The sequence below is a fragment of the Cherax quadricarinatus genome, chromosome 5 (assembly GCF_038502225.1).
Source record: "Cherax quadricarinatus isolate ZL_2023a chromosome 5, ASM3850222v1, whole genome shotgun sequence".
Taxonomy (NCBI): Eukaryota; Metazoa; Arthropoda; class Malacostraca; order Decapoda; family Parastacidae; genus Cherax; species Cherax quadricarinatus.
The window spans coordinates 3730187-3748355 of record NC_091296.1 but is presented as its reverse complement, the minus strand read 5'-3'; the positions used below and the strand labels follow the sequence as shown (position 1 = coordinate 3748355).

Sequence of the window (18169 nt, the reverse complement as noted above, 5' to 3'; positions counted from 1 at the left end):
ATCCTCGGATTTCCTCTTGTCAGTTTCTTGACTAATGTACTGATTTAATATTTTTTGTGATAAGTTTGTTTATTAGTGATTAATTTTTTGGTGAAGACACCACCCACTTACTCTTATAATTTATGGGTTTCAGGTTTACATTCATTATTTTTTTGTATTAATCGAAATATGTTGATTAAAGTTGCTAAGTGTGATATTGTTTATTGGTCAGGTTGACCAGCCTAGCACCAGACGAGCCTGGACCATGGCCGGGCTCAGAGAGTAGACTCTTCAAACTCATCAAAGGTAAGGTTTCCAGACTCTTAAACATTCATACAACTGCAATAAACACGTTATTCTTATATATATATATATATATATATATATATATATATATATATATATATATATATATATATATATATATATATATATATATATATATATATATATATATATATATAAATCGCATATATGTAATAATGTAAGTAGAGCAGAAAACAACCAAGAATATTATTCTTAGAAGTGTTGTGTCATACCATGACTCTCTTGAACTTCAAATTCAGTTTTCGTTGTTTAATCCAAAATGGTGTATACACCATAAATTTTTGAATCAGGATCATGACACATTGTGATCCTCCTATGTAGCTGATGTAATTATGTATTGCTAGGATATACATAGTCAGGTGTCCTGGCTGAATGTGTGTGCTTTCTTCACTAGGTGAGAGCCACGGCGTCTCTCCACCACTCCATCATCTTAAGCCTGCAGGATGCTCCCCCTATCCACCTTCCACTCTTCCCCTGACCTCCCTCTCCCCGCTATCTCCTCCCCTTGACCACCTCCCTCCCATTTCCCCTGACTACCACTTCCCTCCCCCTGACCAACTGACACACGACCCGAGAGGGCAGGAGAGAGGGAGTGGAGGCCCCGCTGGCCGCCCCGACCCTTCAGTCGCGCACCAGCAGCGACCCAAGACGGCAGTGCATTTACCTTCCTCCCTCCCTACAGCATCAACCCTTCTTCGACTTTTCTACAGCACCCTCGCCATCTCTACGAGTCCAGTCCAGCGTTATCCCTTTACTCTACAATCTCAGTCCTAAGTCGCCCCTCCCTCTGCGAGGTGTCTTAAATCGCACTCTCCTTCTGCGGGTTCACCACCTTCACTTTGGACTTCGTCAGATTCATCGTGTTTTCCCCTCCATACGAATCTGTAGTTAGGACTAACAGCCTGTAGCTCGTACATGAAGTATCGTTAAGAATATATCCGAAAAGCAACCGGGGCCATCGGTTTCCTGCTACAAGCACCCTTATCAACACTACCCGCGTCACTCCGACTCATCACTCTGAGCACCGCCGTGGACAGTGGTCGTACAGTACCCCTGCTGCAGCACAGACAGAGGCAGTGGTGCCTATTCTTACTGAGTGAGGCAGTGCGGGCGTGGGCAGCGGGCGTGCAACCCTCCCTCAACCCTTGGGCTATTTTGGTGTCTAGGCTGGCGCCGCGTCACCGCACCTCAGTTTGCTTCTGACCCGCAAGCGGCGTGGATACTTTGCCGCGACTAGTGCAGTGATGCTGTGATAACTCGACGCCTCCAATATCAGTGGAAATAGGTGAAGATAACAGCGCAGATTGCCCCTTCCAGTAGTCTTGCAGGTGCACAGGAAATCATATCCGTCGCATGCCACACATTACCACAAGTTGTTAATGCCACCCGCACACATTAGTCCATTTGGACTACATAGCTGACAATTCACGGCTGCCGAGTTACCTTCTACTCTAGTGCGAAACACTTGCAATACTCTTCGAATTTGGCGCGAGTGAGTTGTAGCGAGGTTGGTGTAGCGAGGCTCCGCCCAGCGCCCCTCCCCCGGTTACCGCAGCAGCAGCAGCAGGATCAGGTGGGTCCAGGATGTACAGCCCAGGTGCAGCAGAGTACTGCCAGGCAGGGCAGGAGGAGGACGAGATGGCTGCCACAGAACGGGAGCTCGCTGAGGATGCTCAGTGGAAGAGAATACAGCAGAACACCTTCACCAGGTGGGCTAACGAACACCTCAAGTCCGTCAATAAACACATCGGGAATTTGGAGACTGACCTTAGCGACGGCTTGAGGCTCATCGCGCTCATCGAGGTTCTCTCAGGCAAACAACTTCCCAAACACAATAAACGACCCAATTTCAAAAGTCAGAAGTTGGAGAACGTGTCCGTGGCTCTACAGTTCCTCGAGAGGGACGAAAATATCCGCATCATTAATATAGGTAAGTTATTTGTTACCATTACTGGACATTTGCCACCAGAAGTAGACAACCACAGTCAGTATACTTGTTAAATATTACGTTATACTAGAATATTAGGTTATACTCAAATAAACTTGAGGATCACGTCAGAAGAAATATATACTTGGGTTTATTAGTGTTATACCACTTGTGGGTTAGTCATGAATCTAGTTGGTATGTCTTGAGGTATGCTATTTGGCGTTGTCGTCATGTTTTAAGTTAAATAAACCAAAAAACCAGGCCAACACGGTGTTCCCGGGGTGTATGTCATTGTTATCAGTAACTGGTATGTGTGTGTGTGTCTACCACTTGTTCTATTTCTTGTCTTACGTGTGGTGTGGGTCCCTCTGGGCAGCGCAGCCGGGGGGCAGCCGGGGGGCAAGTAAGTAAGTAAGTAAGTTTATTCAGGTATACACAAATACTGTTACATAGAATTATCATACATAGCAGCATATGTGTAGAGAACCTAGGATAACCCAAAAAAGTCAGACTGAGTGACTTATTTCCAGGGGGGCAGCCGACTGCTGCTGTATTTATTCCCTTGTACAGGTGTCCACTCTACAAACATCAGTTAATGGCGGTTTTGTTATAAAATTATTATTGATTAGTGTATTCACAGGGAAGCGTTAAATCTGTACGGTTCATTCAGTAGCCGGGGATGGGGGATAATCAGGTTTGATCACAGGAAAAGGGTTGATAGGTTCAGAAACTTGGATCAAGAGCCCATCATCTACATCAAAAGAATATTTTTTTTTATAGTTTAAGTCATGTGACCGGAATAATCTGCTGTCTTGAAACAACTATTTAGAACCTGGGCATATCCATGGATTTTTTTTTCATGTGACTTTTTCAAGAAAGAATGTAAATTGCGTGATAAGATTGCTGCAGGGAAGGGTAAACTAGTGCTAATTCTGACTGACGTGGCGTATGATTTTGCTATAGGATATTAAACTTCGGGTTTATGTTAGTAATATCAGTTTTCGGGTGCTGTGCCTATTATATATATATATATATTTTTGCTTGACATAGGCTAACAATACGTATTTTGAAGAAAAAAATTAGAACCGATTCAGGCAGCTTGGTATGTAAATTCAAAATGGAGTCTTATTCTCCAAATCCACATTTACATTTCTACCTTAAATTACCTCTGGCGAATTTATTTGTGCAGGTGTTGGCACCAGCTGATACACCAGTACAGGTACAAGTGTGTCACCGGGGTGGCGGATATTCAGGTGTTTTGGAGGGGGGGGGGTCATAATTATATGGTATTGATGGCCCTGACTCATGCATCCCGCATTACCACGCCTAAACCTGCGTGACCTAATATTTTGGGCCTCTAGCATTATCACATAGGCTCAGCAAACTTTTGGAGATTTCGTGTTAGCCTACAGGCAATAGGTTATAAGCTAAGCGGTAACATATTTGGGAAGGGGACCTCATATTGGCACAAAGTTGTGTAACCTGTGTGTTGGGAGTACTCTTTATTACATACCTACATGATGGTAGACTTTTTAAAGCATCAACATTAACAGCTAGGACCACAATATTCAGTTGCCTTGTGGGGATACTTGCAACAAGGCTCGCATAATCTCTGGGTTACTAGGATACATTGCACAACCTAGTTGTCGTGCTTTTGCTGTCTTGAAGATGCATATCCCCGTCTCTTAACACTATTGCAAAGTTATATTTGTAATTAAACGAGAATAAAAAAACCCGGGGTCATATTCATGCACAGGATTACAGTATATTAATAGTTCACATGAATATGCTGTCGGCATTCCAGATACTTCAGGTTAACTTTCAAAGGTCTGGTAAATATGTCAAGCATAAAGGGCAGATAATTTTTTTGAACAGCGTGTAAAGATGCAAATATTGCAAATTTGTCGAAGCTACAAATTTCTTGCATGGCCACGCCCCCCTCCACTTCAATGTGACCACGCCCCTTTCTGTTACTAGGCGACAACGAACCCTTTCACGACCATATGACCACGCCCCCTTCCATATGTAGGCGACAACGACCTCTTCCACGACCATTTGACCACGCCCTCTTCCATTATTAAGTGACAACCACCCCTTCCACGGCCATATGGCCACGCCTTCCATTACCAGGCTATTACGACCCCTTCCACGATTATGCCCACGCTCCTATTACTAGGCGACAACGACCCCTTCCATTACTAGGTTACAACGACCCTTTCCACGACTAAGCCCACGCCCCTTCTATTACTAGGCGACAACGACCCCTTCCACGACTATATGGCCATGCCCCTTCCCTTACTAGTTAACAACGGTCCCTTCCACGACCATATGGCCACGCCCCTTCTATTACTAGACGACAGCGACCTCTTCCACGACCATATGGCCACACCCCTTCAATTACTAAGCAACAACGACCCCTTCCAAGACCTTATGATCACACCCCTTCCACTGTGAGGATTCGTCCCCTTCAATTACCAGATAACTACCCCTTCCACAATCATAAAGCCACGCCCCCTTTCTACTACCTTGTAGCTACACCTGCAACTATTTTGTGGACACGCCCCTTCCATTACCATGTTACCACGTCCCTTTCACTACCTAGTGACCACACCCCTTTCACTACCTTGTGACCACGCCCCTTTCACTACCTTGTGACCACGCCCCTTTCACTACCTTTCGACCACGCCCATTCCCCTATGAGATTACATCTCCTCCACTGCCCTCTGACCACACTTATTATCACTACCATATGGTACCCCCCTTCCACTACCGTGTGGTAACGCCCCTTCTACTAACTTGTGGGCCACGCCCCCTTTCACAAGCTTGTGAACATGCCTCCCATAACTTGGTGACAAAAACTCCTTTCACTACCATATATATGGTCACCCCCCCTTTCTACCTGGTGACCATGCTGTAGCCCCATGTACTTACTTGCTGACCAGGCCGCTTCTACCTTGTAGCTACGCCCCATTTAACTACCTGGAGGCGACGGCCCCTTCCACACCTGGTAGCCACGCCCCCTTCCACTAATAGCCACGCCCCCTTCCACTACCTGGTAGCCACACCCCCTTCCACTGTCCTATGGCCCTGTTCCATGACTGCCAAGTGTTCATCCCCTCTTCCATTACCTTTTGTCCAAGCCCCTTCCCCTTTCTGGAGGTCAGGTCTCCTACCACTATCCTATGGCACTGCTCTCATCACTGCCAGATGGCCATGCCCCATTCACTACCTTGTAGCCACACCCTTGCCATGCCCCCTTCTCCATCACTGTCAGATGGCCACGCCTCCTCTATCACTATGATATCATATGAATCATATACATGTATTTATCTGTTGTATTGGTGGCCACTATTCGTTCAAGAGTCTTGCACGTGGCGGCAGGCTGGTGATGTAGAAGAATCTAGTCTCATTTTATTTACTACGTGCATTTAGTTAGTTTTAGTAACACGAAGTCAAAAAAACGGTATTAATTCTGGCTTTTAGGTTCCCGGGAGTAACAGAAAATGTTCAAATCTTCACGATTATGATTAAGACTCATATGGTTCTGAAATATACGTTCTGAAATATACTATATGAGTACAAGCTTATTTTAGCTTAAGGGAATGAGAAATGCGGACTTAGAATGATTTGATAATGGTAATTTTGTAAAGGTGGTGATACCCGAATGTTGCAACAGCCAAGGATGGAGTTGATATCATTGGCGTGCCAAATATTTGGGCTAAAATGCACTACGTAGTATGTTTACTCCCAGGATGACTATTGTTTTGTTAGAGAGAGAGAAATAGACAGACAGACATAGAGAGAGAGAATGAGGGAGGGATGGGGGGGGGGGGGAGGGCAAGTAAAATAGAGATAGGAGTTGGGGAGGGTGAGGTGAGGTGTGGCTGGGAGAGAGTAGTGTCTAGTCGTCTACTGGACGCCAGGATCCAGCAAGTCTTCAGATGAGCTGTGCGACCCGTACTTCCATCATATTACACTTGCCTGTACACACTTGCATCTTGATATTCTCTGTTTCCCTCGCTCGGCTATTCAGAATTCTTCTTACTGGAATTTAGGTTATAGAAATGTGGTCGGAAATGATAAATTAGAAATTATAAGCGATAGAGAGATGTGAAGGGGTTCGGACACAGTGAGTTCTCCCGGGCGGTCCTCTGTCTCCCTCCCCAGTCAACTCACATCACCATCAAAAACATTTTTTTTTTTACTGGCGATTCGTTATATTTGCTTTTATTTCGAGGTTATGACTAGTGCCTCCTCATATCTATTATCAGATAACAATCTGTTGATGTGGTTGTCATTTCGTACTGAATGGGAAATGGGGTAATAAGTTTAATTTTCCTCCATCCCAGACTTGGTGGGTTAGGGGGACCTGCCACCGGCACCCTAATATTTGGATCCTTGCAATTGTTAGCCTAATTACTTCACACATACACCCCTAGCATCATCCGGCCTGTCATTCACAACGATTCCCCCATCACTTTATCAGTACAGATATATGGTTGTGCATAAATTTTAGTAATGTAACTGGTCATTGAACAGAAGGTTATCACCAGAGCAAGTTACCGCTTAACACCACAGACACGTAGTGCTTTCTGGTGTTTCGTGGAGATAATTGTGGTAGGCCAGTTGTGGTGAGCTCCGTGTAGTATTCCCAGTCTCGGTGAGGCCGCTCTCAAACAACACCACCATTAAACCATTAGAAAAATGTCTGGAGGAAGCTGTAACTGCCGCCGGGGAGTGCAAGTCACCCTGAGAGCCCCAGACACGAGTCCCGTTGTACTTAGCTCTCTCTCCAAGTCTTCTCCATATATGTTTTCATACTGTTCGTAACGTTCGTTGATTAAAATAGTGATTGTATACAACAGTAATTGATTGTACGCTAACATAGTTGACGCTACAATAATACCAATGAATGATAATTGTATGCAACGAAGAACAGGTTACAAAATGCTTGTTGGAAGGAGGATTGGAAGGGGTAGAGAGTCTGATGTTGCTAGCAGGGGGTTCCTAATTCATAATTTATAAATATTTACTCATTCAACATTGTTTTAATACTAGCATACAATATTGTTTTAATACTAGCTTACGGTATTGGTATTATGGATGTCCAAGTATGAAGTTATTGGGTTATCCTATGTTAAATCTATATTGTGTCCGTAACACCTGTGTTGAGGGGCCCTCAACACCATTATACAAATTCATTGTATTTTATGTAGCATCTGAATACAAACTTAAACGTTCTCATTCTCTGACGATGTCACATTGAATGAAAGTACTTAGAGGACCTTTGGACTTTTGTTTTTCCTGCACATCTTGCAGTATCTTTCATCCACACCTTACAGTATCTTTCATCCACACCTTACAGTATCTTTCATCCACACCTTATAGCTTTATATAGACATGAAGTATAAAGTGTGATCAGACAGCCACTTCCTAGAACTCTATCTCCACTATATAAAAATCTAATTTTTTAAAGATAGGTCCAAATAATCCCAACAAAAATGGCAAATGGCGTCACTGTTATAGATAAGATATATTAAATCTTGAGATTGTATCCTCACTACATAGATAGTACCCGACCTACCGTATAAGATTATAAACCTTGAATAAAACCAGTGACTTCAGTTTTAATAATGACTCCAGTTGCTTGGATCAAGAGCCCTTCAGCACGAAAGTGATGATTGAAAAGATGCAATAAATTTTTATTCCGGTGAAAGTGATTATTGACAGTGATGATACATGCAGTGAACATGAATACTGAACAGCGTTGAACATTCCTCACCTGTGACTAGTTTCAAGAGTTGTGTCACCGTAAATTTACTTTAGGAAGCTGATAAGTTGTGATATTATGAAAACTGTTGCAGTTAACAGTGCCTCTAGGAACGTCACAGTTAACAGTACATATAGAAATACTGCATTTACGAAGGTGTTTATAGTGAACATTGCTCTTAGAAACACTACAGTGAACATTGCTCTTAGAAACACTACAGTGAACATTGCTCTTAGAAACATTACAGTGAACATTGCTCTTAGAAACACTACAGTGAACATTGTTCTTAGAAACATTACAGTGAACATTGTTCTTAGAAACACTACAGTGAACATTGCTCTTAGAAACACTACAGTGAACATTGTTCTTAGAAACATTACAGTGAACATTGTTCTTAGAAACACTACAGTGAACATTGCTCTTAGAAACATTACAGTGAACATTGTTCTTAGAAACACTACAGTGAACATTGCTCTTAGAAACACTACAGTGAACATTGTTCTTAGAAACACTACAGTGAACATTGTTCTTAGAAACACTACAGTGAACATTGTTCTTAGAAACACTACAGTGAACATTGTTCTTAGAACCACTACAGTGAACATTGTTCTTAGAAACACTGCAGTGAACATTGCTCTTAGAAACATTACAGTGAACACTGTTCTTAGAAACATTACAGTGAACATTGTTCTTAGAAACATTACAGTGAACATTGTTCTTAGAAACATTACAGTGAACATTGTTCTTAGAAACATTACAGTGAACATTGTTCTTAGAAACACTACAGTGAACATTGCTCTTAGAAACACTACAGTGAACATTGTTCTTAGAAACACTACAGTGAACATTGCTCTTAGAAACACTACAGTGAACATTGTTCTTAGAAACACTACAATGAACATTGTTCTTAGAAACACTACAGTGAACATTGTTCTTAGAAACACTACAATGAACATTGTTCTTAGAAACACTACAGTGAACATTTCTCTTAGAAATAATACTATTAATAGTACTTTTAAGAATATTACAAGTGAAGTGTTTAATGAACATTATAGTGAACTGTGCTGTGCTTAGCATGTTTTATGAACACAGAAAATCCTTTGCTAATGTGATGTGTATAGTGATTTTAAGATTACAGTGAACAGTGGTTTAGTGATTTCTTAATATTAAAGAAAAATAATACTGATGGATATGTTAAGTGATATTTTGTAAGACAGTGTTCATATTCACTAGTTATGTTGTTTTTATTTGGTAACTCGTTTAATAGATTTCTAAACCTCTTTCTCCTCCTCCTCTGACTCTTCCTTCTTCTCTGCCTCTTCCTTCTCTTTCTCCTCGTCTGCTTTCTCCTCCTCCTCTTCCTCTGTCCCCTCCTCTTCCTCTTCTGTCTCCTCCTCCTCTGCCTCTTCCTCCTCATCTGCCTTCTCCTCCTCTTTCTCTGCCTCTTCTTCCTCTGCCTCCTCCTCCTCTTCTGCCGCCTCCTCTTCTGCCTCCTCCTCCTCTTCTGCCTCCTCCTCCTCTTCTGCCTCCTCCTCTTCTGCCTCCTCCTATTCTGCCTCCTCCTCCTCCTCCTCCTCCTCCTCCTCCTCCTCCTCCTCCTCCTCCTCCTCCTCCTCCACCTCCACTTCCACATCGTCTCCTCAGATTGAATAATTCAGGTTTATAAAGAAGCGGTGTAAGGTAAACAAACACACGTTCATAAATAGTTTATACCGTATGTCTACAACAAGTTTCAAATATTATAATTGACTCAAGTTCCAAATATAGGACTAGTGTACTGGTGATAATTAACGACAACAGTAAAGTGGCCGCCATTGACCCATTAGGCCTTTACGGCTCCCTGTGTGTTTAAAAGGTCTTGAGACTGTGCCTAGTAGTAGGCTGGTGGACAGGACTGGTCAGGGAGACACAGCCTCTTAAACGTTTTTCACTGGCATGACTGCTAGTCTTTTTCTATCTTGTTAACATGAAACATGATGACATGACAAGCAGTCTTGCACACTTCTACTTACATTAAGTATACACTTATTTTTTCTCAGTGTCTTTTTTATCATCCTTAATGGTGTACAAGTTTTCAGAGACCGGGATGTGGGGATGACGATCCCTGGAACCATTAACACATATAACGGGTGTGAGATGGTCACAACGGGGTGAACGCCTTGCTTACCGAGGCTTTCGTTATATCTGAGCTAGTCACTGCAAAGTGGAAAATATTATACTCGTATAATTCATTGTAACGCTACGGGGCTCCCTTCGTTATACGGGAAGATACGTGAGACTAATTATACGGTAAAAATAAACCAGACTAATTATACGGTAATGAGACTCATTGTATGATAGTTAATTATCTCTGAGTGGAGGTTAGTGCGGTGGTAAATGTATGAGTTGTTGTAACTGGGTCTCTTGTTATAAGTCATTTTCGTGATGAATTAGACACATGTGCAACACTTGGGTATCTCTATTGTCGAAGCGTTTCACCACACAGCGGCTTCGTCAGTCCACTACAAAGAACATTGGTGAGAATCAGGACTTTGAGATAATCAGTCCCTCAACCTGGAGTCGATGTAATTAGTCCATCAGTTTGGATAAGAATACAACATAGGTTAGGTAAGGTTCGCCAGGAAACAGAACTAGTGTTACCTGACGCGGGTCTTGTATGATGACCCGCAGCTGGAGCTTTTGGCCATCTGACCGAAGCCTTCAGCTGGCTTACCACTCCACCCCTTTAAAAAAAATTATGGTTATAATTATAACCATTTTATATTAATATACACGAAGAAGAGGCTTATATACTGCAGACAGGTGAGGTGAACATTATAGACGGTGTCACCTGTGGATTTATCCAAGGTGGCACCGCCTGTGACTGCTTCACCTCACCTGTCTGCAGTGTATAAGCTCCTTCTTCATGATAAAGCTCTATCATCAGCGAAACATGATAGAGCTCTACCCAGAGTGACACATAAGAGCTCTGCCCAGAGTGAAACATAAGAGCTCTACCCAGAGTGAAACATAAGAGCTCTACCCAGAGTGAAACATAAGAGCTCTACCCAGATTGAAACACGATAAAGCTCTACCCTGAGCGAAACAAAAGCTCTACCTAGAGTGAAACGCGATAAAGTACGGCGTTGATTGGACGGTTACTACACATCAGATTTGTCAATAAATGCCTTGCGGTATAACTAATTTTAGCGATATTCTTCTCAGTGAAACTTTGGTGTTGTATACCAACCAGTGTTATGTCACTGATAAGGTATCTTTTATAAGCTTTATTTGAGTTGCCCTGGATGATCTTGATCCAAAGAGATGGAGCTGCCCTCGCATTCCGTGGATCGAATCTCATCCCATTCCCCAAGGCGCTGTGTGATCCCTACGTGTGTAGCGCACGGGTGTTGTAGTTGTAGTTGTAGTTCCTGTGTAAGTTGTATCATGGACTTGTGGAATTAAAGATTATTGTTATTATTATTATTATTATTATTATTATTATTATTATTATTATTATTATTAATACGATAATAAAGTTAATCATGTCCGTGTAACCGGAGCCGTCCGGTACAATGACCATATATTGCAGTGTTTACGTCATATATTTTTTGTGGAATTTTATCGCGGAGTACTTCTGAACAGACCTTATGTGCTGAAAGTTCAACAGACATGATATCTCTGTAATCATGGCATTGAAAGCAGCACTGACAAGAACATGTTTTCTGCTTTCACCACAACTTTTCTGCTTATCATTCCTGCTGCACTTGTCGTAGGCCTTGTCCTAATGTCTTGTGCAGTCGAGAAAGTTCATTTATCACAGCTTATTTCTTGGGTGGCATTGAAAATTGGGTTGGGCAAATATTTTGTTAGTGGGATGGATTGTTAAGGACCTTCCTAGTGTGGGCCAACAAGCCTGCTGCAGTGATCCTTCTTTCTTATGTTCTTATGGAAATAACCTAAGAAATATCAGTAAGGTATAGGAAAATATCTAACCGAGACAAGACTCGCAGCAGTGGATTCAAGTTGGACAAGTTTGAGTTTAGGAAGGATATTGGGAAGTACTGGTTTGGCAGTAGAGTTGTAGACGAGTGGAACAAACTGCCAGTGTCATTAAGGCAAGAACTTTGGGTGTGAGTTGGAGCTGCCTAAAATGGGCAATTAGACTTACTACATTGCTCATTCTTATACATAAATGGTATATAATACTGACAAAATGAAGAATTAGAGACGTACAATATCTGGGTATCTTTATTTGTAGACGTTTCGCCCTCCAGTGACTTTATCAATACCTTCGTGTCTTGTTTTATTCTGAGGTAAAGTTATATACCAGGTGGTGGGAATCTGTCCTTGTATATATTTTGAGAATTTACTCCAACCTTCACATTACATGCAGCTTTAATGATCTTCGTTCAGTTCATAGACTCTGAACTGAATCAGTAAATCAGTCAATAATAAGTCAACTTACAGCAGAGTTGAGTTGAACGTTGCGCTGGTGTGGTCTCTGTCCGGGTCTTATCCATGAGGTGACCCAGCATATAGCAAACTTTGTAAATGGTCCAAGGTGGACCGAAACATCGTCCTACACATATGTTGCTATGTATGATAATTCTATGTAACTGTATTTGTGTATACCTGAATAAACTTACTTACTGGTCTCAGACCGAGCCGCGGGGGCGTTGACCCCCGGAACCTTCTCCAGGTAAACTCCAGGTAATACTCTTCTCTCTCCAATGTGCGGATTATTTGTGTATATAGCGGAGTAACAGAGTAAGCCCAGTGGATCAGCCTCAACAGTATGGATGTCTTTTTAACAGACGACGCTTCAAGTATAATATATAGACAACAGAAAATTACAAGCCGTTACAAGGGCCTCGTCATGTTGGATGATACGAATCTGTGTAGACACATTCACAGTTCAAGGTATTTACTGAGCGGTTTGTTCACCAGGCTTGTACCGGTTGTTCCCGTTACTTGTCCATGGGATGTTTCTGAACAATGCGACACTTTTGCAATAATTGGGTATCTTTATTGAGGAAACGTTTCGCCAGGCAGTGGCTTCGGCAGTCCAGTACAAAGAGCGGTGGAAAAAGAGGAGGAACTCGAGGTAGTCGGTCCCTCAGCCTGGAGTCGACGATCTAAACACATTGAGGGACTGATCACCCCAAACTACTCCTCTTTTCCCACCGTTATTATTTGTATTGGACTGAAGGAGCCACTGGGTGGCGAAACATTTCCTCAATAAATATTCCCAACAGCACCGGCGTCTCATTCTTTAATTTGTCAGTTTTCCAAACCACTTATCACACAATACTCTGAGTGGCTCCACCAGTAGAAAGACTCTCGTAACTCGTCAAAGCTACATCACAAAGTTATTCACAAGTGAAGCAATGTATAGGCAATGTATGATATAAATGGAAGGACCTACTTCCACTGGGGAATCCCGCCTACCAGTGAATATGCCCTCGTCTGCTGCACCTGACGTTACTATATAAGCGCCAGGATCCTTTCTTCTGCTTCAGAATCTCCACGACTATGGTGCTCTTCGCACCTACACCTAGGTTGAGGGACTGATTACCTCATCTTCTGTACATAGTTCTACTGTCTTCAAGTTATGTCCTAGAATTTGTATTGATAAAGCCACTGGATGGCGAAATGTCTACAATAAAGATACCCAGATGTTGCACATGTGTCTTAATCTCACAATGTATGATATAAACCTTGGTAATAAATACCGACAAGTTGGTTTAGAAAAACACGTAAGCAGTGGGGACAATAGGGGAACACTGTATCAACATCCGTGGTCCCAGGTTATTCAACATCTTACCAGCAGATATCAGAAACACGGCTGAGACAAGTGTAGAAGCCTTCAAGAGGAAGCTGGACAAGTATCTTCACCGGGTGCCAGATCAACCAGGCTGTGCTGGATATGTGGGACAGCGGGCCTCCAGCAACAACAGCCTGGTTGACCAGGCAAGCACCAGACGAGCCTGGCCCAGGGCCGGGCTCAGAGAGTAGATTAACTCTCGAAACTTTAAAGGTATATCAAAGGTATAAAGGTCCCAGGACCGAAACACGTAAGCAAACACTAGGCCATATTAGAAAACGTAATCAAGGTCTCAGGACCGAAACGTTTTCTAATGTCCTAGTGTTTGCGTACGTGTTTTTCTAAACCATAGGCAATGTGATGAATGGTTTGAAAAAACCGACAAGTTGAAGATTGAGGCACTTATGCAACATATGAGAATCTTTATTCAGGAAACGTTTCGCCACACAGTGGCTTCATCAGTCCAATACAAAGTAGAAAGGCAATGTATTCACGAGACCGTGTCACAGGTTCCAGTGTTATATTATTATTATTATAATCAAGGGGAAGCGCTAAACCCGGAGGATTATACAGCGCCTGGGGGGGGGGGATGTGGAAGGCATTCAGGCTTAATTCGGGGAACTGGAGCACAGATCCAATTCCCTAAATCAAGAGCCCCTCACCAACATCAAGGAACCTTCCTTGAGGGGCTCCAGTGTTATAGCGTGACATCACTCCACGCGCAACCTCTCTTAAATATTTATAAAATTGCCACCGAACAATGCGTGTAAAAGGTCAAGTATTTAGTTAATACAATTGGTTGTGATACTTGCGTATCACAGGGCCAGTAGCATTATATTCACGAGAAAGTGTTAAACCTGTAGGAGTCTTACAGCGCCTGGATAATGGGAGGTAAGGTAGGACCTTAGCTCAAGAACTCTTCACCAGTCTCTCAGCCTGGAGTCGATGTAATCAGATTGATTATATTGACTCCAGGCTGAGGGACTGATTACCTCAGTCTCCTTCTAAGCTTGACTGATGAAGCCACTGTGTGGCGAGACGTTTCCTCAATAAAGACTTCCATATGTCGCATAACTGTCTCAATCTTCAACTCCTTGAAGGGTTGAGTGAACAATAAAATGGTATAAAATACCGACAGGTTGTTAGGTAAGACACATATGCAACAGTTAGGTATCTTTATTTCGAAACGTTTCGCCTACACAGTAGGCTTCTTCATTCGAGTACAGCAAAGTTGATAGAAGCAGAAGAGACTTGTAGACGATGTAATCAGTCCATCACCCTTGAAGTTTTGAGGTGGTCAGTCCCTCAGTCTGGAGAAGAGTATTGTTCCATAGTCTGGAACAATATAGAGTTGAAGTGATAGGATGGAGCCTTATATAGCGCCAGGAGGTGAGACGTAGGTCATTAGTAGAGGTAAGAATGTAGACGTTGGGAGGTCAGGTCCCTCTCAAATCCAGCCATTCTCACTAGTAGAGGTTGTTGAAGTTGATTCCAAGTCTGTACCAAGATACCCTTGTGTTGCCAGGGTTACCTGGAGGTTATTCCGGGGATCAACGCCCCCGCGGCCCGGTCCATGACCAGGCCTCCCGATGGATCAGGGCCTGATCAATTAGGCTGTTACTGCCAGCCGCAGGGTAGTCGTCCTACCTCTCTATATACCTCTCGGGCGTAAGAAAAACACAAATATGTTACTAATAACTGTATGTCCACCTTGCTGTATTCTATAGACTTTAAAAAAACTAATTTAATCCGATTTAATGCTAACAGACCGGGCCGCGGGGGGGGGGGTTGACCCCTCCGCGGCTGGGTATACTCTGGGATCGCTTCCTTGCTTTAAATGGGAGGTAACCTGCACCGTCTACCAAGCCTCTTATGTTCATGAGTAGTAATTTCGGTGTGCAGGTTTGGTACCAATCCCTCTAGTGTCTTCCCGGTGTAGATTATGATGTATCCTTCTCGCCTACATTCTAAGGAGTACAATTCTAGGGACTTCAAGTAGTCTCAGTAATTTAGGTTTCGTATGGTACTTATATTACAGGATGTTTTACGTTCTCTGGTGTCGTATCAAACACAGCAGCTATGATAACAGTGGTATACTGCCAGCATCCGCAACAAGATGTCCACAGAATCACGAGTGCGTCTCATAGCGACACCACATGATGATAGTAACTGTGTTCTATTCTATCTACTCCCCGCAGAAGAATTGATCAATCAAATGCTTGATGATGGAGTTATTGCATCTAGCAATTCACCTTGGAATGCGCCCTTGATCCTAGTGCCTAAAAAGGATGGTACTTGGCGCCCAGTGATTGACTTTAGGAAGTTAAATGCGAAAACTATTCCAGATCGCTTCCCACTCCCTGTACTGGGTGATCTTTTACGTAACATCAGACATAACAAAGTCTTTTGAACCCTGGACTTGTTACAAGGGTTTTGGCAAGTCCCTCTTCATGAGGACAGCCAAGAGCTAACTGCGTTCTCCACTCCTACAGGTCATTATCACTTCCTCCAGGTCATTATCACTTCCTCCGTATGGCGTTTGGATTACGATCCTCCCCTATCACGTTCTCAAGGCTCATGACTAATATCTTTAGAGGTCTCATAGGTAATGCACTTATGGTGTACTTAGATGATGTAATCGTTATGTCTAAAGACGTGGATACACACTTGAAAAGACTTGATGTAGTACTTGGTAAGCTTGAAGAAGCCAATTTAAAGATCAAACTGTCTAAATGTCAATTTTTCAGATCAGAAATTAAGTTTCTTGGTCACGTAGTCACTCCTAGAGGGGTTACGACTGACCAAAGTAAAGCAACTGCAGTACTAAATTTTCCAACTCCCAAAACAGCTGATGCCGTAAGATCCTTTGTGGGCTTAGCAGGTTTTTATAGATCTTTCATTGCCAATTTTTCTTCCATAGCTGCTCCTCTAACTGAGTTGCTTAAGAAAGATGCTCCTTTTGTTTGGACCTTCCGTCAAGAAAGAACATTCCAAACTCTAAAAGAAAAGCTAACATCTGCTCCAATTTTGAAATTTCCAGATTTTTCTATGCCCTTCTGACAACTGATGCTAGTTCTATTGGCATAGGTGCCGTACTAGCTCAGAAGACTGATGGCAAGTACAACGCAGTTGCATTTGCTAGCGGAGTCCTTACGAAGGCTGAACATATATACAGTAACTGAGCAAGAAGCTTTAGCAATAGTATGGTCTTTAAAGCACTTCCGAGACATTATTTATCAGTACTCTGTTCATGTCTTTACAGACCATGCTCCATTGATACCTTTATTTCAGAACAAACAACCTACTGGAAGGTTAGCCAGATGGACCTTGACTATCCAAGAGTTCAATCCCACCTTTGAACACGTACCTGGCAAGTCAAGTGTAGTTGCAGATGCCTTATCGCGACATGTTAGTATAGTAACTGCAGACCCTCCATTTAGTGCTGAGGATGTAAAGAATGCTCAACGAACAGATCCCATGTGGTCTGGTGTGATTCGATTCCTGCTCCAGGAAGATCTTATTCTGACTGTGAAGCCACCAGCACCCATCAGTGACTTTGTCATGAACCAAGAATTACTGTATCGAACAGCCGAGTTGGGTACTCCTAGGAGAAGAGTTTACCAGTTAGTAATTCCACAGTCACTAGTGAATGTAGCCTTACAGCTAGTTCACAATGTACCAGGTGTTGCGCACCCTGGTATGGATCGTTCAGTAAAACAAGCCAGATTGAAATACTTTTGGCCTCGTATGGCAACTGATATTTCTGAGTATGTTAAGAAATGTAGTGTCTGCATGCAACATAAAGGTAATGCTAATGGCCCTAATCCAATCCAAGTGTATCCAACTACTAGCGAACCGTGGGAAAGAGTTGCGCTAGATCTGTTAACTAATTTCCAATGTTCCCTCCAGGGCAACAAACATCTATGTGTTATGGTGGACCATTTCACCAGATATTGTGAGTTAGTTCCTATTGCAGATAAGACTGCCGAGACAGTAGCTAAAGCGTTTAAAGAACGCATTATCTGCAGGCATACCACCCCTAAGTCCCTAGTAACAGATAATGGAGGTGAATTCTGTAATGAGATTCTTGAAAATTTGTGTACCTTGTACAAGATCTCTAAATCCACCATTGTTCCTCATCATCCTGCCAGCAATGGGTTAGCGGAACGAACCAATAAGAAAGTACTTGATGTCTTGAGAGCCACTATCAATCCCAACAGTGAAACTTGGGATGAAGTTATACCTGATGTGCAGTGTGCTATAAATTCTGCTTACAATGTTTCTATAGGTGACACTCAACATTATGCATTGTTCGGTGTAGATAAACGTTTGCCTTATGAGTTGTTATATTCTAATCCAA

At 42.6% G+C, this 18169-nt stretch overlaps 1 protein-coding gene across 9 annotated transcripts in view; it reads left to right on the top strand.

The window, feature by feature from the left end:
• Positions 1 to 937: 937 nt before the first annotated feature.
• Positions 938 to 18169, top strand: part of cher (filamin protein cher) — a 482745-nt gene continuing 465513 nt past the window's right edge. For 4 of the 9 annotated variants that reach the window (XM_053771249.2, XM_053771248.2, XM_053771247.2 and 1 more), the window contains exon 1: positions 938 to 2236. In XM_053771249.2, coding sequence (XP_053627224.2) covers positions 1891 to 2236 — 346 coding nt within the window. In that variant the 5' untranslated portion in view covers positions 938 to 1890. The remainder of the gene's footprint in view (positions 2237 to 18169) is intronic. The other 5 variants (XM_053771251.2, XM_053771250.2, XM_053771254.2 and 2 more) reach the window with 3 other exon arrangements.